The sequence below is a fragment of the Periplaneta americana genome, chromosome 16 (assembly GCF_040183065.1).
Source record: "Periplaneta americana isolate PAMFEO1 chromosome 16, P.americana_PAMFEO1_priV1, whole genome shotgun sequence".
Classification (NCBI taxonomy): domain Eukaryota; kingdom Metazoa; phylum Arthropoda; class Insecta; order Blattodea; family Blattidae; genus Periplaneta; species Periplaneta americana.
In genome coordinates, this window is record NC_091132.1 from 162,759,836 (window position 1) to 162,781,954 (window position 22,119).

Genomic DNA, 22,119 nt, shown 5'->3' on the forward strand with positions numbered 1-22,119 from the left:
GCTCTATGAAGAGGTATACTGAGCATGCCACAGATAAGTGATCTGGTATTTACGTCGTGGTTAGAGTATAGATAAGAGAAACGAGACGAAAGGTAATTTGGTGTTGAAGTGTGCAGAATTCGAAAGAGTAAAGACAAAGAGTGTAAAGTTCTACGTTCTTTGAGTCGGAGCCACGAAAGACTTGCGAAGGACGGTGATATGTGATCATATCGTCGGATGTTGTACACGTACCTGACGCACATATTCTGAAATCGCTGTAACTTCACTGACAGTTCAGAACTTAGGTCACTTAACAAAACGTCACAATAATCGAAGTGCGGCATTACTAGGGTCTGTACTAGGGTAAGTTTTAGTTGCTGGGGCAAGAAGTTTCTCAAGTGACTCAAACAGTGAATGGAGGAACAGATTTTTTTTTATCGTGTCTTTAACTTGAAAATTCCAACTTAGATTATTATCAAAAAAGAAGCAAAGATTTTTTTTACGACAGATGAATAAATTTCTTCCCCCATGAGGACACGAACCAGCGCGCATTCCGTAACGCGAGTCCTAGGCAGCATGCCTTACACTGCCACGCCACGGCGCGATACGTTCCACACTGTAGATTACTAACACTAGTACAAATTTTTCTGTCATGGGGATGAAATTATATAACGATCTTCCCAGTCAATATTATAAGTTACCAACCAATAGTTCCAAACTAGATTTTATAATTCACTTTTAATTAATGCTTCCTTCTATGTAGATAAGTTACTTAGCATAAATTCATACAACATTGTTGTTAATAAATAAAGTTATTCACAGTTATTTACAAATGATACATTAAGAGTGAAGTGTTTTCATTCTAATTAGACTTTATTGTTTACTATTGTGTTTTCATTCTAATTAGACTTTACTGTTTACTATAGACAAATTTAATTTGAAAAAATTCCATGTCCCAGAAGTCACATATTTCAAGGGGAACAGAAGACTGATTATGGAAAAAATAATTTGTAAATGGAAACAAAAATATGTAGGCCTATACAGGTAAGGTCTGCACTTGGTCTATTTTTATGAAGTTGCTGAAATTAGATGTTTATTCTCCGTTTGTTCAAAAATGTACGCATTAAAATAGTTGACTTGCAATGTTCGTGAAACAACTGATATAGGCTACATATTTAGAAAAAACTTGTTTCACTGCAATAATCTCGGCAGGCATTATTGATCTCATATTCGGCTTCAAAAGATGGAAATGCTGTGGCTGTATATCATCCATTGTTAAGCCCGTAACACGGAGAGTTTTCGCCAGAAAGAAATATGTTGCGAGAATATTAAAAAATTCATAACATGGATTCAAATGGACGTCCACACAATGGAAGAGATTCTCGCTGAAATCGGTAGCTCAGCGAATTTTCTTGACACATGTATCAAAGATGTTTCACATTTATACTCTTTATGACGATTGAATGTAAAAAAAGATATCACAGGTGGCGATGAATTGTATTTTTTTTATTTGAAATGAGGAAAGATGGCTGATAATTGCAGTTAGAAACTTATCGAACTTGTACGATGTCACCCGTAGGCCTATTTATAAGATAAACGGGATGAAAACTATAGAAACACGAAACTTAAAGAAGAAATCTGGAGACAAATCTCAGATTATCTGAAAATAAATAGGGCTATATTTTATTTTGATGAGATTTAATAGTATTGATTAAACATTTGAAATAATGTATCTATATGTCTTGAAAGTTTACGTAATTTTAATCAGAACCGAGCATAGAATTCTCTATCATATCATGAATGGCAAAAAAAAAAAAAAAAAAAAAACTGTGGTCCATTGAACGTGAAATAATGCCTAAACGTATCATCATTCAAATCGAAACCAGTGTCCAAAACTCGCCCTTATTTTCGTAAGATACAATGTGATTTTCAGATAATTCTGGCTTTAATTTTGGTGATGAATGTAGAGTATCCAACGCCCACTGAACGAATATTTCACTTTTATCACTGCCAATGTTGCGCTATAATCGTATATGCAAGGTAGGCTATAACAAAAACCTAAACTAACCAAACCTAACCTGTGAAAGAAGCGACAAGTTATTCTAAATATGTGTAAAATTGGCCTATGTCTCTATAGTGGGCGGGACATAAGTAACATTGACCCTCAGATTCAACAAAGCGTTCGTACGTAATTTGTAAAGTACGACAATATACTTACAAGTTATATATTTGAGTACGACAATATACGTAAATACATAACCTATAATATTTCCCCCAACGAATGATTACTATAAACCAATGAGTTGCTATAATCAGATAAATGCTTTCTGCATGAAGGCAGTGCATAGATGATGATAGCGAGGTGTGATCTGTGATAGCGAGAACTCGCCAAGTGTGTGGAGGAAGGCTCTTCTCCTCTTTCTCGTAACACATTTCTCGCTAGCGAAAATTCTTCATGTGTGTTACGGGCCTAATCTCGGCAGGGATTATTGATCTCATATTCGGCTTCAAAAGATGGACATGCTGTGACTGTATACGAACCATTGTGATATGAAGACAATTCTCATGGATTGTGGTCGTCCATTGATGGAAGTGGGGAAAAAAACAAGAGTCGGTATGCAACAAAATAAAAATAATAAATAAACCAAAGATTTCCCTAAATATAAATATTATTTATAGAATAAATCTATATTCTTCCCCAAGATTTTTTTCTAGCATACCTCGATTTAAAAGAGGAATACCCTCCGTTGAAACATACACGTACATGGAATACAATAAATTGTGTCATGCAAACAGTGAAGCAAATCTCCAAAGTTTACGCAAAACATAAAATTTTTAATAAAATAATTTCAAGCTACTTTAGTTATTTACTAAATTACTTTGCAATGTCCATTAATATTTAGAATAATGCTAAAACTTCAAAGTGCCCTACTTGATTATTCATAAAAAGTGCACCAACAACAAAAATGACCATACAAAAGTATGCTGATATAGAAATTTACCTTCTCATTTGTGACCCGTCATCTTCTTCATGCAGAATGTGGCAGCCTGCTTTTAATCCTGGGGCAGCAACATATGATACCTTCCGCAACTCAACTTCCACATATGCAGAACACATCACAAATGCTGACCCTACCAACTTCAGGAAGACCAAGTTGCTGGGAGTTTTCACATGAAGCTGATTCCTTTCAAGCGAATATATTATGTTCATGGCACTGAATAATTGTTCACATCTGGATATGATTATGGTTTTCACAGATCGAAGCAAAGGTTTTAAATCACCTAAACACTGTTACTGTTTCTCTCATGCAACCTACTGTATATACAATTTTTCATACAGGTCTTTTATTTTACTGTCTCCAAAACAAATATCACTGCCTACATCTTCTGGTCACTTTGTTTAGTCAAAAACTTCCAAATTACTTAACAATTTATGATATTTTGGCTTCTAAAGATCGTGCATTAGAAGCAGATCTATGAGACTGACTGTTTAGCATTCTCTTTTCCAATTCTTCCACTAATTTACTACAAAACCTTGTCTGTCAATGTTGCATACTCTTTGCTTAACAACAGTTTTCCTCATTTCTTCACCAATTAGATTGATAACGACAGCAGGTGAATGTTTGGAATGTAGAATTAGCCCATATCAAGACCGTTTACTCTTTGTTCACCAATACAGCATGGGAGATCAGAAAATGACTTTCCAAGGTTGGCAAGGCTGTAAATTGGGGATTCTTTTATTATAGGATATCGCTTAATTTTCGTCAAGTTTGACAAACGATTCTGACGTCACAACATGGCCGAAGTAAACCAACACGACGAGTAAATAAAACTCACTGAGATATCACCTCAACTAACCCACTAACATTCTCACATACGTCGACCTCATGTCACTGAGCTATCAACTCAACTAACCCACTAACCTTCTCACATAAGTTGACCTCATGTCACCGAGATATCACCTCAACTAACCCACTAACATTCTCACATATGTCGACCACATGACATCACCCCATTCTCCAATCTAGCCAACATAATATATTCTCATAAAAACACTATCGATATCCTATAGTCATATAGACCCGAATTTCTTTATTATCCCCTTCGGGTATCTTGCAGACTGACAATGGGCATGAGAATTTATGTGATTAAAAATCTTTTTTCTTATTGCTTTCCGTATTTTAACATTGCTGTCACCAGAACCCTTAACAGAATATGAACACCATTCCTTTGATACACGTAAGCCTATTCTTTGTGATTTGAAACCACCTAAGTTCCATTACTTCTTAGGCATATTTTGCAGCCAAAACCTCATGTTTCGATTTTGTAGGTTAGTCAGTCATTTAAATTTTGCCTGCCACTGAGAAACATTCAGAAATGTTGGCAATTAACCACAATCTATTTCACTATAACTTTGCTGGCTTGAAGACGCGTTTAACAAAGACCACGTAGTCAAACCACAGTCTAGTATATAGTCACGAAGATTGAGTTGTTAAGGGCACTAGAAGCAATAGAATGTGTAGGTACTATTTCGCATTGTCTGTGATGAGGCAATAGTAGCGATCCTAGTGGTTAGGAACTATATGTAGATGCATATTTACAACGTATTGAACTTCGTGACTGTATATAATAGATTCTCATCAAACTGTTTTCTTGTAGGCTAGATTCACTGGGCTAGTTCCAGCATCACTAACACAATTACAGTTATCTCTTCTGTGTCACGGAAGTTTCTCTTTCCTCCTCGTATGAAAAATTTACCCAGTATTTTATTATAAACAGCGCTAAAACCGTAATAACGGAATAACGAACAATGAGAAATACTAGACATAAACAAATGTGTTAACCTATATTTAATGACGCACAGTACTGAAGCAACTCTAAAATGGAACCCAAACCAAACATTGCCAATACTGCTTTACGGAAAATTGCTACTCAGTGGTGCCAAATTTATTAACTTCCTATACCGTTAAAAGTTCATTACTATCGCTAACGACTCGGTACTTAAAATAATATGTAATCCTATCTAAATACTAGATAAGTAACGATATCTAAATACTAGATAAGTAACGATATTTGTCACTGACTAATATTTAGAAAAAAAAGAAATAAATAAAATCTAAAGACAAAGCGACTAAATTAGCTACCACAAACTGCAGACCACAGCTTCTATACTTGGAATGTTACAGGGGGATGCAACCAACGAGTTAGAAGAGAAATTATACAGTGGCCAAGTTGTCGTGTACAGCGTTCCTAGTTGTGCCGCCGCAAAACACACCATATATGATGAATTAAGCGCCCATCGTAAAAATTCGTGTACTAACAACGTTGTGTATATGGAGATAAGAGCTCCGTAGAAAACAAAAAACAAATTTCCTCGTGTGTGCTGTATATAACTGTAATATCAAAAGGAAAAAGAAAACTGATATATTGTATGATATTTCAGGTAAATTTTATGCAGTTAAGTGCATACTTACTTACTTACTTACTGACTTTTAAGAAACCCGGAGGTTCATTGCCGCCATCACATAGCCCACCGTTGGTCACTATCCTGAGCAAGATTAATCCAGTCTCTATCATCATATCCCACCTCCCTCAAATCCATTTTAATATTATATTCCCATCAATGTCTCGGCCTCCCAAAGTTCTCTTTCCCTCCGGCCTCCCAACCAATGCTCTATATGCATATCTGGTTTCGGCCATATGTGCTACATTTCCTGCTCATCTTAAATGCCTGGATTTAATGTTCCTAATTATGTCAGGTGAAGAATACAATGCGTGCAATTCTGTGTTGTGTAACTTTCTCCATTCTCGTGTAACTTCATCCTTCTTAGCCCCGAATGTTCCTAAGCACCTTATTCTCAAACAACCCTAAACCTCTGTTCCTCTCTCAAAGTTACAGTCCAAGTTTCACAACCATAAAGAACAACCGGTAATGTAACTGTTTTATAAATTCTAACTTTCAGATTTTTTGACAGCAGACTGGATGATAAAAGCTCCTCAACCGAATAAAACAGGCATTTCCCATATTTATTCTGAGTTTAATTTCCTCCCGAGTATCATTTATATGTGTTATTGTTGCTCCCAGGTATTTCAATTTTTCCACCTCTTCAAAGAATAAATTTTCACGAGACATAATCATATAATTTATCTTTTCGGGATTTACTTCCAAACCTACGGCCTCACTTGCTTGAAGTAAAGTTTCCGTGCTTTCCTAATCGTTTGCTGATTTTCTCCTATCATATTCACGTCATCCGCATAGACAAGAATTTGATGTACCCTGTTCAATTACAAACCTTCACTGTTATCCTGGACTTTCCTAACGACATACTCTAGAGCAAAGTTAAAACGTAAAGTCCATAGTTTTGTTAATTAGTTAATTACGATTCAATTAGTCGACTGCGTTATTCAGAGACTTTCTACAGTTCCTAAAGACTACTGATACGAAAACACCACCTGTTCTTCTATTTTTAAGAGCTTCAAGATCATTTTCAAACTAATTACACACAAGGTACAAAACACCACAAGTACGATCGAAATATAACCAATCATATTTATTACCATAAGTCATAAATATATAATTTGGCAATGAAACATTGTATATGTTGACTCAATGCTAAGAGCATTAAAACGAGATAATATAGATGCAAATGTCAGTTCACAGGTGTCACTTTTACTTAAAACCAAATAAAGAATTTTCTAAATTATTTGCAATTGATTAGTATACATCTTCCCCTCAATGAGTCTCTTTGTTTTAAGAAAAGTAAACAGTGTCTACTGTTTGATCGTCGTACACAGAAATATCTATGTTTGTACTTCCTAAAACATCAGTAAACAGTCGAAAGGAAATCATGGTTTTTAACGGGTTTTTTTGACTGTGTGACTGAGTACTTGAACAGAAAATTTCACTGTTAGAAATTTTTACCTCGGATATCAATTTTGAATTGATTCCCGCTATTGTGCATACGTATATGATTTCTATTATGTTTTCAATTTAAGAAACTTTCCCAGTGGTATTTAACTTTAAAAACTGTTCGTTCCTGTGTGTATATACACAGATTCTAACATGTCCCGTATTTGAGAAACTTCTTGCACAGGTAACACACTTCAATGACTTTTTGCCAGTCTGTTCTCGAATGTCCACAATTTGATACTTTTGCCAAAGGTATCACACTTGATTGCTCTTTCAGCGGTGGGCGTCGGTACACGGCCACTGAGATGTATAAAAGGTGAGAATAATTTGTCATAGGCTTAGAGTTTTAATGACTTTTTTCCTCGGGTGCGCACGAATATGGGTACAAATCTCTCGAACTCCAAAAGGCATAGCGTCTGAATCGCGTTTCGTCCGGGTCCATACGTACATGATTTCTGAGAGAGCCTGATAATTAGAAACATTTCCCACAGGTAACGAAAGAGGATTTTTTGCCAGTATCCGCAGCGAATAGGGATTATAAAGAACGGGCTCTGAGCGAATTTTCATGTGTTTTGTTTCTCTATCCGCACGCATTTAGTTCTACTTTCAAGCGCTAGAGGTTAGTGTAATCGAGCATACTCTAAGATAATAATTGAGAACAGAGTTGAGACACAGGCTCCAAACATCGCCTACCTTATTGCATAATCCAGTAACACTTTGCTTCAAATAAATTCAAGTTAACAGCTTTTCCTTATTTCTCAGTGACGAACTAGTTGTAATAATAACTTTTTATATTTCAGGTATAATAAATTATATTATAAAATAATATAATACATTATAAAATTATGTATCAAATTCGTTTAATATTTGTATATAATATAAAAGTTTTGTTTTTCCATATTCAGTGCTATCAAAGCATTACATATTTTAATTGTTGTTGGGGTACGTCTCAACTCTCATTACAAAGGATCTATAGAGTCTAGACATTACAGTTAATGACGGATTTATTATTTTATGGATCCAAATTATTTTACATGAGTACATAATGTACCTAGATGTGTTAGTTATACGAATTATATTTCCGCTCTGTCGACTGCTAGCTAGTGTGATGTCAGCGCCCCAGGAAGAAAGCAGAATCTCACGCTCTAGCTGGCTTGGTCATTGAAATCAGTCCGGCTACATCAAAGATACCGACGCTCAGTGACCATTCTTTATAATCCCTATTCGCTGGTATGCGCACGTTCATAAGTTCCGAGGGAGCTGATTCAGAGAAAAGTTTCCGACATGTAAAACAATTGAATTGCCAGTCGGAAGTGCGTGCGTGTTCAGAAGGAACTTGAGGTTTAGGAACTTTTTCACCTGTAACTCATTTGAATGGCTTACTCTCTGTGCGTGCGTATATGTATTTTGAGAGATCCTAACCCTGAAAAACCTTTCATACAGATAGAACATTTATATGGCTTTTCACCAGTGTGAGTGCGCATATGACTCATGCGTGAGCTCACATGGGTGAAACATTTTCCGCAACAATCGCATCTGAACGGCTTCTCGCCTGTGTGAACACGTATGTGCGATCTCAGATTTCCCGATTCTGTGAAGTTTCTTCCACAAAATTTGCAGTTGAAAGGCTTTTCGCCAGTGTGCGTACGTATATGTTTTCTTAGAGACCACAATACTTTGAACATTTTCCCACAAGTATCACACTTGAAAGGCCTTTCGCCAGTGTGCGAGCGTACATGTGTTTTGAGATGTCCAGATTGTGTAAAATGTCTTCCACATATATCGCATTTGAATGGCTTTTCACCAGTATGGGTGCGTATATGAACGTTTAAAAAGCAAGGGGCTTGGAAATTTTTACCACATATATTACATTCGTAAGGCTTTTCGTCAATGAGGAAGCACTCATGGTTTTTTAAATTTCCCGATCCTGACAAACGTTCCCCACATCTATCGCATTTGCATGGCTTTTCGCCAGTGTGAGTGCGTACATGTTTGCTCAGATAGGAAGGATACTGGAAACATTTGCCACATGTATCACATTTAAATAGCTTTTCGCCAGTACGGGCACCTACACGGGTTTCAAGATTTTCAGATTTCGATAAACATTCTGCATAAGTATCGCATTTGGAAGTCAATTTGTCAGTATGACGGCCAGACTGTGATAGCAAATTGTCCTTTGTTCCACTCATGTGGTCGTAAATCTCTGATTCAAGGGCACTTTTGGAACAAGGGGTCACTGAGGAGACACAATTTTCCGGATTTGTGTGTTTCTTCTGCGGTTCTTGAATCCCGTCAGTGTACAATATGCTGTAATGAAGAAGATCCCATTTGTGAAAGTTGCGAATGTCCAAAGATAAAAAATTATCAAAATTACAAGACATGACGCAATGCAGTAAATTCCTATATTACAAACTGATATATAAGCATCTCGAATAGAATATTTGGGAAAGTCCTCCAATCCTCTAGTATGCATTGAACTTCCATACCTCGAAAATTACAAATCAGATCATTACACTACAAAATAAAACGTAAGTAAAACGATTACATACAACCTGCGAATAAAACGTCCTCTACACCAAACTTTAACTGGTATTATAATATTTATATACAAATTCTTGTCCATCTACAGCAGTGAACAAGAATCAACCATCTTGAAAATCGGATATTAAAGTTTAAAATTTGAACATCTAGATCAGGCCCAGTAAACTCAGTCTCAGTTGGAACAGAGGTCATGTACTTGACGTTGTTTTAGTCATAACATCCTACCACAGTCTAGTATATATAATCACGAAGCTCAATACGTAGGATATGCATCCATAGATAGTTGCTAACCACTAGGATCGCTACTACCGCCCCATCAAAGACAATGCGAAATAGTACCAGCACAGTCTATTGTTCCTAGTAGCACAGTCCAGTATATAGTCACGAAGCTAAATACGTAGTAAATATGCATGCATAAATAGTTGCTAACCACTAGGATCGCTACTATCGCCTCATGACAGACAAGGCGAAATACTGGGTGTTCAGTTGAAAATGTGTCTTGGCTCGCTGTATGCCGTCATGTGGCTAGCTGATGAGCCTAGAGAATTCAATCTTCCTACACTTCCGCAGCTCAGGTGTATAATCTAAGAGGCAGAGAAGTTGGCTAGCAAGTACGGCGTTCAATCTGAAGAGTACGTGCCGATACGTACGGTAACGCCGCTAGTGGCAGGAATGTGAACTGTTTGGAAATACGTACTGTCGGGATATGGGGAGAGAGTTAAGACGATTACTTATGTATTTGTTGACATTAACTTCGACGGTCAACATGGACACGGAGCATTTGATTTGTGTTGTGGAATGTTACCATACGCAACCGATGATAACAAATACCCTGCGTACGACTTGCCGGCGCAAAACACAGTTCGAAAGAGGTTATGGTAGCACACAGACCGTACAGACCGCCATCTGTTGCTACGACGTTCAAGTTATACCGTACACGTTCTCAAGTTCAGATTGAGGAACGCCATAAATAATAGGCAACTTCTCTAACATATAAGCTGAAACTCGCTTCAAATCGGTGACCCAACAACAGTGACGTCATGACACACTTTGAAATGAACACCCAGTAGTACCTACACAGTCTATTGTCCCTGTTACCCTCATAAACTCGAGCTTCGTGACTGTGTATACAAGATTGTGATCATACCTTGCTAACTTCGAATGCTAATTTACTCTACAAATTACATCTGTAAGGTTTCAGTGGCGACATGATTTTTCATTGTTTTTACTGTATATGGTATTTCATAAATAGCTATACTGTAAGTGTTATAGGTTTTAATTATAATAAAAAACAATAAGCAGTTATTAATTTCTAGTGAAACATTAATTCAATCAAACTGATCTTAAACTAAATACTAAATACAACTTTACAGATCACTAAAGAGAAACAACTATCTTTTTCAAGATCTTTATGCTTTGTGTCCAAAATCATATGTATTGTTTATTCACACTGCAAATGGGTATATACACGTTGGCAATGGTAACTAATTACACTCAATTACGACAATTAATAAAAAATTAATGATAATAACAATAATAACAATAATAATAATGAGGGAGTATCCTAAATTAAATGAAGAACAGTCACGTATATAACATTTAAAGTAAATCTAATTTGAATCTTAACCCTAAGTTCGAAATAAAATCGAGGAAAAAAAGTAATTAGTGAAAATTTACATATGAAAAATAAATAAATTACATAACTGTTTATCATATCTTAATTAAGCATAAAATGAACACATACACCTAAACTCACCTCTCAGTTAAGACACCAGATTCCTCTGTCGATACTTCCAGCAAAGACTCCTCTTTTAATGTGGACACGACAAATGACACTTCCTGCAAATAATAAATACAACAGAGAAGATGGTAAGAAATAAACGCAACATGTATCCTGAATTATACACAGTGAGGTGAGATTTACGAGCAGGAATGAGAAGTTACAAAATGTTTATCATAAACATATGAAGACGTTCATTAAGGAATAAACACAGTGAAACCCCGAAAATACACGCTCGTTTTTTAAGTTATCCTGCATTATACGCTCTTTTCGTCCGGTCCCTATACATCCCTATATAAAACCATGTAAAATCCACCGTTTAATGTGCCCATCATCCTGATTAATACCTTTATTAAAGGATCATATTCCAATATACTGTACCACGGTTAAGCTATAATGGGGGGAGGAGGTAAATAATGTTCCCCATAACCCTGTTATATGAGGTTTCTATGGTTTTGCTTCCCCCCCCCCCCACCAAGGAAACGATTCTCACTCCGCCTATGGTACTTACAGTAACTAGCTTTCAGGTAAAGCTCCCTGTAATCTGATTTGAATAATTTCAAGGGAAAAATTGTTCCGGGGCCGGGTATCGATCCCGGGGCCTCTGGTTGAACGTACTAGCGCTCTTACCAACTGAGCTACCCAGGATCGATATCCGGCCCCGGAACAATTTTTCCCTTGAAATATTCAAATCTGCTTTACGGGGAGCTTTACCTGAAAGACTAGATTTGGATAATATATACGTCACTGTGTACGTTAACAGAAAACCACAATTCCGAGTCACACAGAGATTGTGTGCACTCGATGTGGGTCTCTGGCGTTTCGTCAGCCCACGCGAGTCGTGTGGATATAAAAGGAAAAAGTTGAGACGGTGTCGGGTGGAGTTCCCGGGTAGCTCAGTTGGTAAGAGCACTGGTACGTTGAACCAGAGGTCCCAGGATCAATACCCAGCCCCGGAACAATTTTTCCCTTGAACTTATTCAATCCATAGTATATTAATCATCAATTCCACAAAACTCAATCTATTCGCATATTATGTATACAGAACTTCTAGTGTCCATCATTTCTTTTACTTCAATGTCCTAATTCCTAATTCAGGCGTTCTCAAACTGGTGCTCGTGAGCACCTTGTTGCTCTCGTCATGCGAGTAAAAATGTGCTCACAAGTAGGGTGACCAGACGTCCAATTTTGTCCGGATAGTAAATTCAGTTTGAGAAAATTTCGCAGGACACTATCGCTTACCTACCATTAGGCCTATAAGTAGTATTTTTCAATTATCATCAACATTCATTTTGTATTAAAAACATCAACCGTTTCGTCTGTACATACATGCATATCTCCATTATTATTTGCATGATTCCAAAAAATAAAATAAAATATTTTCGTCTCGTCCATAAGCCCTGCATAGAGTGACCAGAGTCGCATCGATATCGATAGAAAAGAGGACACATAGCTTCAAAAAGGAGGACATTGTTCGAAAAAAGAGGAGAGCAAATATGTATCTACTTACATTTTTAGGCTTAAGCCTATATTATACTATAACTTAAGTCAAATCTATTTTCTTACAAAATATTTGCAGTACAGATTTAGCCATATATAATACTTAATAGTATGTTAATATTAAAAAATAATTATGATAAAACTTAATAATAATGATTTTACATTTAGCTACATATGAAAGTCAAGGGAACTATAATTATTAAACAGGACAGAAACTATCTATTTACATTAAGGGTTAGGCCTATATCACACTTAAAATTATGTCAATATCTATTTTATTATAGCATACTTACGATAAAACTTAATAATATAAATTTATTTTATAGTTAACTACATATGAAAGTCAAGGGAACTATAATTATTAATGAGGATAGAAACTATCTATTTAGATTTAGGGTTAGGCCTATATTATAATTACAATTATGTCAATATCTATTTTATTATAGCATACTTACGATAAAACTTAATAATATAAACTTATTTTATAGTTAATTACATATGAAAGTCAAGGGAACTATAATTATTATCAAAATACTGTACATAAAACATCGCACAAAATGTGAATTACTTCGTAAGCAAAGAGAATTATGATCGTAGGCAAAGAGTATATTTCGTCGACTACAGGCAAATTACTTGAAAAAGGCATCAAATCTGGTAATTTCAAAATATCAGGCATACAAGTTACCAAAAGGAGGACAGTTCTTTATTTTTTTTTTAAATCCGCCCAGAACCTGGACGAAGGTCTAAAAAAGAGGACATGTCCGGACAAAAGACGATGTCTGCTTACCCTAGCCCTGCAAACTCTTGTCTAGAGGGTCAAAGAGATTATCGTGGAAAAGATGCAGATGCAGAGACAATGTTGACGTCAACAGATTTAATTTAGAGTTTTCCTCAACACCTACATGAAGGAGAATTTGAGGTTCTTAAAATCGATACTAAAATCAACATATTGTGACAGCGAACGTGAGATTCGAACTCACGACCAGCGTACCGCGAGAGAGAGCATATCGCGCGGGCTTCATGAAGCATGAGGGACGGCGCGCGGCGGAGAGGGGAAAGGCCCACGCGACGAGGGGAGAGTGCACGCGCAACTGCCGCATGCGGAGTAAGGGGGAATGGACCTTCCCGACCCTTCCAGAAGTGCGTCGAAGTGCAGATATCTGTGAACTGATAGTTCTGATTTGTAAATAGAGCTTTGTAAATATTAGTTAAGATTAACAGTTCATTGTTGTTCGTACTAGTCCAAGTGAATTGTCATTTTCGTCGGTGGAGTTTTATAACGAATATTGTGTTGAGTGAAAATCCAATTGTTGACGAGAGCGTTTAAGGCGAATTGTAGAAAGGAATTATTGTGGGAAGAATAAAACCCTGTTGTGAGTTAAATAAATTTACAATATTAATAGTCAAAGCCAAAACGCGATCTGTTTGCTATGATAAGAAATCTGAGTGGATCATACTGTTCCTCAAGAATGACAAAAAGACATTTGTGACACATGTTAAAAGTGATTATATTTTGTTCGTAAGTTGCTACACTCGACCTGCGTTTTGTAAATATACACACTTACGAAATAAAATGCCACTTTCAATACTTGTATCGTAAATAGCTATCGTGTTGAAAACACATCTTTCTATAAATCTTACAAACACTGTGTATGTCAAATGTGTGAGCCTAAATCTTGTGTTTAGTTCTGTGGAAACAAGCATAGAGATAACTATTCTTTCATATGATGTAATGCTTTGGGGCATGTCATCTGAAGTTATAAAAATATTTCAACTTAAAAAGAAAATAATAAAAATAATAAAACAAGTTCCTATATGCACTCCAAGCAAAGAAATTTTTCAAGAATTAAATACTTTACCACTCCCCTGCATCTACATCCTAGAAACTGTTTGCTTTATACATAAGAATCTTAACTATTTTAAAAGGAACTCTGAAACTCACAACCATAACACAAGAACTGCCAACAACTTGCATATAAACTGTCTACTATTACCAAAAGTCTCCACAGTACTTCTCATACAGGTATCTTATTATAATACAAAATACCTGGGGATATTAAACATTTAAATTATGAAGGTTTCAAAACCAGGGTAAAAACTATTCTGCTCCAGTCCATGCCGTTCAAAATCACTGATTTCTTGCATTAAAGCTATAAAGCAAAATACTTACCTGCATTACTGTTGCACATAATTTTTTCTCCAAACAATATTGATAATAATGTAGGACTATCTTGTTCTTATCTAATCTATGTTAATTTATTTATTTAATGTCTTGCAAACGGAAAATGCATTATATATCTTGTTATTTATTGTGTCTTTTGGCCGTTTTACTATTCTTTGGAAAACTTATGAGTGTTAATATTAAATTCATACTAGAAATCAGCTAAATTCATACTAGAAATCTGATTTTGTGTGTGTGTGTGTGTATTTTTTGAGTTTGTATTTTGTGTTTGTATCTAATGACGAAACTATAATCTGTAATAGATTGTACAGGAAATGAGTAAATACAATACAACAAAAATCATTAAGCGATATTCAAGATATTATACAGTAGCGTAGCAAATTAATCCGAACAACGTAATTACTTATGCAAAAACACTCAAACGGGATAAAAAAAGAATCTAAGACATAACTCAGTAATTTATGTGGCCTTCCTTGTTCCTAATAACAGCTCTGAGACGATTTGGCATGGATTCCACTAATTTCCCACAAATATTCTTCATTTCTTCATCGCGAAACCATACACCAATGAGGGAAGAAATCATCTTCTCCTTTGTAAAACAATCCATTTTTTGCATTCTTCTTTTGCAAATTGACCACAAGTTTTCAATGGGGTTGATGTCGGGTGAGTTGCTTGGCCAGGGGAGTATGGTACCTGAATATTCTTCTTGTTGAAGAATTCTGTAGTTTTTCGAGACGTATGGCATGGTGCCAGGACTTGTTGCAACACACCTCTGCCATCCGGAAATGATTTTTGCAGCTGGGGTACGATTCTGGTTTCCAATAAGTGAATATATTTGTCAGAATTCATCATTCCTTTGATAGGTATTAATGCTCCAGGCCCTTCATGTGTAAAACAACCCCAAAACATTACTTTAGGGGGGTTTTTGGGTGCTTGTTGGAGATGAGCTGCTGTTACTTTTTCGGATCCTTTCCGTACGTAAGAAACACGGTGGCCGTGAACATCGAAATGAGACTCATCGGAAAAAAGTACATTCTTCCAGTCATTCACCGTCCAGTGTTGATGTAATTTTGCCCACATTAAGCGTTTTTTGCACATAACACGGGTTAGCAGTTGTTTTTTAATAGGCTTACAAGCCCTTCGTCCAGCTTCCAAAAGCCTATGCCGCACTGTTGTGACGTGAATATTCGCGGGTTAAGTCGACAGCAATTAGTCTAGAATTTACAGTAATTTACTTTTCCTGACAATTAAACGATCATGTGCAGGTGAAGTCTTCCTTTTCCGGCCACAGTTTCCTTTTTTCTGGGGTGTGATGGATCCAGTCTCCCTGTATCGTTTTATGATCAAATTAACAGTAGCCAAACTGATGTGACATTCTGTAGCAATTTGCCTCTATATCATAGAAGAATGCTCTGCTAATCTTATAATTTTAGACCGTTTTCTTGGAGTTGTATCCATTTGTGAAGACGACAGAATGTACACAGGATTGCAGTATTAAGTCTTCAACACAACTGATATGCTTATAAGTACAAAACGACAGGCAAAATGTCACATGTTATAAAAAAAATAATAACGACAGACCTTCAACAATGGAATTACACGTACTACAGATGTCAATTAAAGCGGTATGAGCAGCTGTGAGGCCAACAAAAACAGGAAATGTAAAAATATGTCGTGTTCAGATTAATTTGCACGCTACTGTATATAGCAAGATGTCGTATCTTATCAAAAATATTTCAGTTAAAGAATTTTCTTGAAGACTTAAACTAAACAGCCACATCATAATTTAAATTTAATTTCGGCAACAAAGAAATAAGCAATAAATAGCATGCAGCTAGTTTTACTGTCCTCACTGTATACCAAAATTAGCTTGTCACCATAGCTATACAGACAAGGTTTCTGTGACAAACGCAATACAAGTTAGATATTGAAAAGGAGAGCCAGTACACCCGATGAGCTTGACTCACCTCGGCTTCACACTTCACTACAGGAAAAGTGATTGGTAGTATATTTTCTTCAAATTTTATCTCTGTGTGAATATAGCTGTCGTCCACGCAATCCTCTTTTATCCTTGTCACGGGAAGATCCAATAAATTCCCTTCCTGCAGAAAGAGAGGAATAGTGAATGAATAATTTCCTACAATGTGACAGAAGCTGATCATAAGTGTTACACGTTGCACTCTGGGTCTGCAAGCCAGTGTTTCAATACTACTTACAGCACAGGAGAGGAAGTATGGAAATGATTGAAAGAAAAATGATAAAAGATTTTAAAAGCAGCATTTGTCAGTGAAAAGGTAAAACTTCACTAATTAAAGGCTCATTCACAATGAAAATTGAACATAACGTAAACATTAACATAAGCACATAAACATATGCCACAAACTTAAGTAGCCAAGGCCCATTCACAATGAAAATTAAACATAACGTAAACATAACCCATGTGTGGACACAAACATACCGAATCAACAAAACTACAGAATCTATTACATAAAAACGGAAAATTGCACAATGACTGACGATGTAGCTATTCAATTTATGTTTCTAATAACTACAATGGCATCAGTATATGGCTTTCAATACTTGAAATCAAAGAAACGGAGATGTAAAATAATCAACTTTTTGTCATATGATTCCATGTTGCGCGCCTAGCTACCATCACGGCCAATAGATCAAAATATTGCCTGTAGGCAAAGCCCATGAGATGTTAAACAAAAAGTGAAAACACGCTTTCCGCTTGTGTACTGTTTCCAAATCGCATAAACATAAGCATGAAAGTTTGGAGTTTGCAAACTTTCATGTTAACGTCTTATGATTAAGATTAAGTTTATGCTTATGTAATTCATTGTGAATGCTTTCATTAAATAACATGGACACAAGGTTTTATGCTTACGTTATGTTTGTGTTTAATTTTCATTGTGAATGGGCCTTTAGCGTGAATAATGTAAAGTAAAATCTCTACTGGGGTCCACTTTACAATATGCCTATATAAAAGAAAACAATTTCCATAGCGTGGTTGTAATGTTTTCTTATGCAATTTGTCCACACTTGTGGAGTAACGGTGAAACATGTATAGTTATTGTGTTGCAATTTACAGTGTTCCAATACAGAAAATAGATACCTAATATTAACTTTCAATTTACCTCTGATAAGGACTTCTTCTCTTCTGTATCATTTGACTCCAGAGGCAATGGGTTGATGTCCGGTTCCATCTTTATCACATCCATCTCAACTGAAAGAGGGATTTATACAGATTGACGTACATCTGCAGGATCTAAGATTGGAAAAGTCTTATTTAAGGGGTTGGGTGCAGCGTACACGAGTAAAATTTTGGAAATATTAAACATTTTTTCCCTCCATTACTGTACCTTGTATAATAAAGAAAATTAGTAGGTGTAAAACACTGGCCTTCTGCTATAGGAAAAAAATATTTTTACGATAAAAAAATGTTTATATTTTATTTCAAAATGCAGTTCACTGTGCAGTGATGAAGGTTTTTCCCACATAACTAAAAAACTATCCAACATTCTGTTATGAATTATTTTGTGTACATTTATGCACGTCATATCTACAATATGATGAAAGATCACTTCTCTACCTTTTATAGATTGTCTGATAAAAAATAAATTCATTTTAAAAAATGATCAAATGCCAGTAGGCCTATTCTCTTCTAACACACAAATATATATATATATATATATATATATATATATATATATATATATATATATATATATGGTAATTTCCTAGAAGACGGGCAAAATCCAACATGGCTGACGAAAACTACCAAAAACGTTCTGCCAACTATGAAGTCCAAATGTCACCAAACATCCCAAAATCAAAGATGAAAAATCAAATATGTAATCATATTTTTAAAGAAGAACAAGCCCTCCAAAAAAATGAAAATATATTTAATTTTTTTTTCCTTTGATTTTTTTGGCGTTTCGTGGCATTCGGACTTCATAGTTGGTAGTACTTTTCTGGCAGTTTTCGTCCGCACTTTACCCCCAAAAATCACTACAACACAAAACAAAACATAATAATTTATCACCTTATCAAATAAAATTCAATTCTCATTGACGTCTTCATCGACAACCACTTCACTTCCAGTATAAATGACACAGGCTTCAAGGCAATCTAAACTTAAACCATGCAGCCAACAAGGAACTAAACCAACACTTTGTCGTACAGTCAACTGTGCATAAATAAACCACGTCTTTACACTGAATGAAATTCTCTTCTAACACTTATTACACCTTAACATCTGCAGAAAATTCAGTAAATAATTCCTTTAAACGACAGAAAAACAGTTTTCTCCTCAACATTCAACACAATCCTTATTCACCAGCGAAAGAACTAAACCAAAATCGTCACAAAATTTAATAACTAATTTCAGAACACGGATTCCTTCCTTTCCCTCTTACTTCAAAATGCCAACCTTGTGCACACAAAATAAATTATTGGCACTGAAAAGTGCCTTTTCGTAAGCATGAAGATGCGCATTCGACAAATGCAGACAAATCTACAATGTAACATCACTCACGTCAAACTACCAAGAACTGACAACGTCATTAGCCATTCAAAATTAATGAAAATTCTGGAATAAATGACAACTATAACCAATCAAATCGAAAGAAAATCACAAAAATCATAAAATGACAAACTTTCAATCGCTTTAGCCATCAGACACAACATAAAACCACTCACGTCAAACAACTAAGAACAAGTGATAACGTCATTATCCATTCAAAATTAACGAAAATTCTAGAACAAATCAGAACTATAACCAATCAAATTAAAAGAAAATCACGGCGACACCTAGTATAAAAAACCTAGAACTAACATGTAAAAGTCACTAAAAGATCACTAACATTTAACTCTGAAATAAAAAAGTTGGTAATACTTATTATATTCAACCAAGTGCCCGTCTTCTATGAAATTACCATATATATATATATATATATATATATATATATATTTAGGCATATTAAGGAATGTAGTTGAAAGAGCATAATATTGTAAACATGAGTTTCAGCAATAAAATAAAACAGAGAGAACATGAAAAAGTTAACAAGTTTATGAGTTATGAGGGTAATGCTTCAACACTATGCAGTAAACTGCCACCATTTTTAATTTTGAAAAAAAAAAAAAAACAATTCTTTTTAAATCGTAAAACTATTTTTTTATATAGCACAAGGACAATGTTTTACACGTACCAATTTTCATTATTGTACAATATACACTAATGGAAGAAAAAATGATTATATCCAAAAATTTTACTGCTGTCAGCTAAACCTAACCCCTTAAAGTGGTTGTAACATATTTTCCAGTATTCCGAACTTGTTCTGAACAAATGTATGCAATATAGAGAAACACCACAGTTCAACTTATCTTTCAACTTTTACGCATTCAAATATTACATGAATCAGTGCTGGAAACGCATTCAATTGAGCAGGGTTTTCTGAACTAAAAATGATATGTATGTGAGAATTGAAAGCTACCCATCGCCAATGAGTATTTTGTACATTTATGCGTATTATACCTGCTCCATTCACATAGTGTGATTGTGCATCCACAGTTTGTTGAATGATGAAAGATGAGATTTGATAAATTGTATAAATGTAGTGAATACAATAATTCGAAAACTGTAGAACACGTATCAATGTCTGAAGGGAGAAAGAAAAGTCCAATTCATAATGGGTCTGTGTAAGTAGGCCTACAATTTGTTCGTCTACACAATTATCCAGCAACAATATGGGTTATCTACTAACTCGAAAATACTTGAAGACAAAATGCATGCAAATAACTTATCTCCTACCTAATACTGTATAACAGAATGAAAATCACGTATGCACATCATAAAAGAAAGATTAATATAAGCATTTGGGAATGTTTTTCTTAAAAAACAAGTTAAGTTTATTTTGAAGACGTTGCAATAACATGACTTTCGTGCAATAACTAATGAACTTAAAGGCATAGCCTACCTGTGTTTAAACGTCGAATGATGAATTTTCGCTAATCTTCTTGCAGTAATAAATAATAAAGGGAACACAGCTATGCTCCTATGGAGCAGTTCTTTGTCCACTCCGAAACTAAAAGTGGATTCCAATTCTTCGGCTTCCTGCCATGAAAGCAACATTAATAAACTATATTTACAATTTACATAATTTGACTACGGTGCATGGTGGAAGCGTGACTACGATCCTAAGCAAGCAACGATATAACTTATAAATCGACAACGAGTAGTATCGTTGTAAATCGATGAAAGCAATAAACGAGATCAATGATGCCGTGAATAGCAGTTGTTGCCGATTTCAATTTGCGAAAAGCCATACACGCTTACAAAAACTTACCAAATATCTTTTAAAACCCACCAGATTTTCGTTCCTATAGACTTTCTTGCACATAATTTTATTGCCAAGATGATTCGACGAATACTGTAACGTTCTAAGTCAGTGCTTGCTAATTTATGGAAAACAACGAGAAATTGTGCAGCAACTTGAAGCCGAATTTAAAAAAAAATATTACAAAATAACTAATTAAACTGTAGAAAAGAACAAATGCTTACTCCACAATTTGTATTGTAATTACTATCTCAATAAGATATCATTTTGTAATATGTTTTAAATTGGCCTTCAAGTTACTGTATACTTCCTCGTTCTTTTCCATAAATTAGCTAGCACCGACTTAGAACGTTTCAGTAGGCCTATTCTTCAAAGTCAAGTACCCATACTTGGAACAGTTTATAAATTCATAGCTAAACGCCAGTTTTGAAAAATTAGAATTGGATAATAATAAATATGTACAAATAATGAACTATATCAGCACTATTTGTGACATGGAGAACCAACTTTCTTTGCAGATGATACCAGTATCTTCTTATCAGGAAAAGATGTCAATACGATGCGTTTTCTTATAGAAAAGACAATAAATCAACTAGTGGAATGGTTTGAGAGAAACAGACTGGTAATCAATAAGTCGAAAACCATAGCCATTTCTTTTCATCATTCACAAAATAATAATTCTGAGTGGCCGGTTATGGAGTATCAAAATGAAACAATTCAATATTCTAACAATACAAAATTTCTTGGTATATGGCTAGATGAACATTTAAAATGGTCTGTACACCTTCAGGAACTAGGGAAGAAATTAAGTAAAATTTGCTTTGCCTTCTGATTACTAATAAGAGCAACATCTATTGAATCTGCTCGCACATTGTACTTTGGATAC

General features: G+C 35.3%; 1 protein-coding gene across 2 annotated transcripts in view; it reads right to left on the reverse strand.

The window, feature by feature from the left end:
• LOC138691700 (zinc finger protein 214-like) overlaps positions 1 to 21,352 on the reverse strand; it is a 70,880-nt gene extending 49,528 nt beyond the window's left edge. The window contains exons 1-5 of one of the 2 annotated variants that reach the window (XM_069813962.1): positions 20,874 to 21,352; positions 18,033 to 18,121; positions 16,860 to 16,994; positions 11,187 to 11,269; positions 2,982 to 3,164 (exon numbers count right to left, since the gene is read on the reverse strand). In XM_069813962.1, coding sequence (XP_069670063.1) covers positions 2,982 to 3,164; positions 11,187 to 11,269; positions 16,860 to 16,994; positions 18,033 to 18,116 — 485 coding nt within the window. In that variant the 5' untranslated portion in view covers positions 18,117 to 18,121; positions 20,874 to 21,352. Of the gene's footprint in view, positions 1 to 2,981; positions 3,165 to 6,504; positions 9,197 to 11,186; positions 11,270 to 16,859; positions 16,995 to 18,032; positions 18,122 to 20,873 lie in introns of those variants that run through there. The other variant, XM_069813961.1, reaches the window with a different exon arrangement.
• Positions 21,353 to 22,119: the final 767 nt, after the last annotated feature.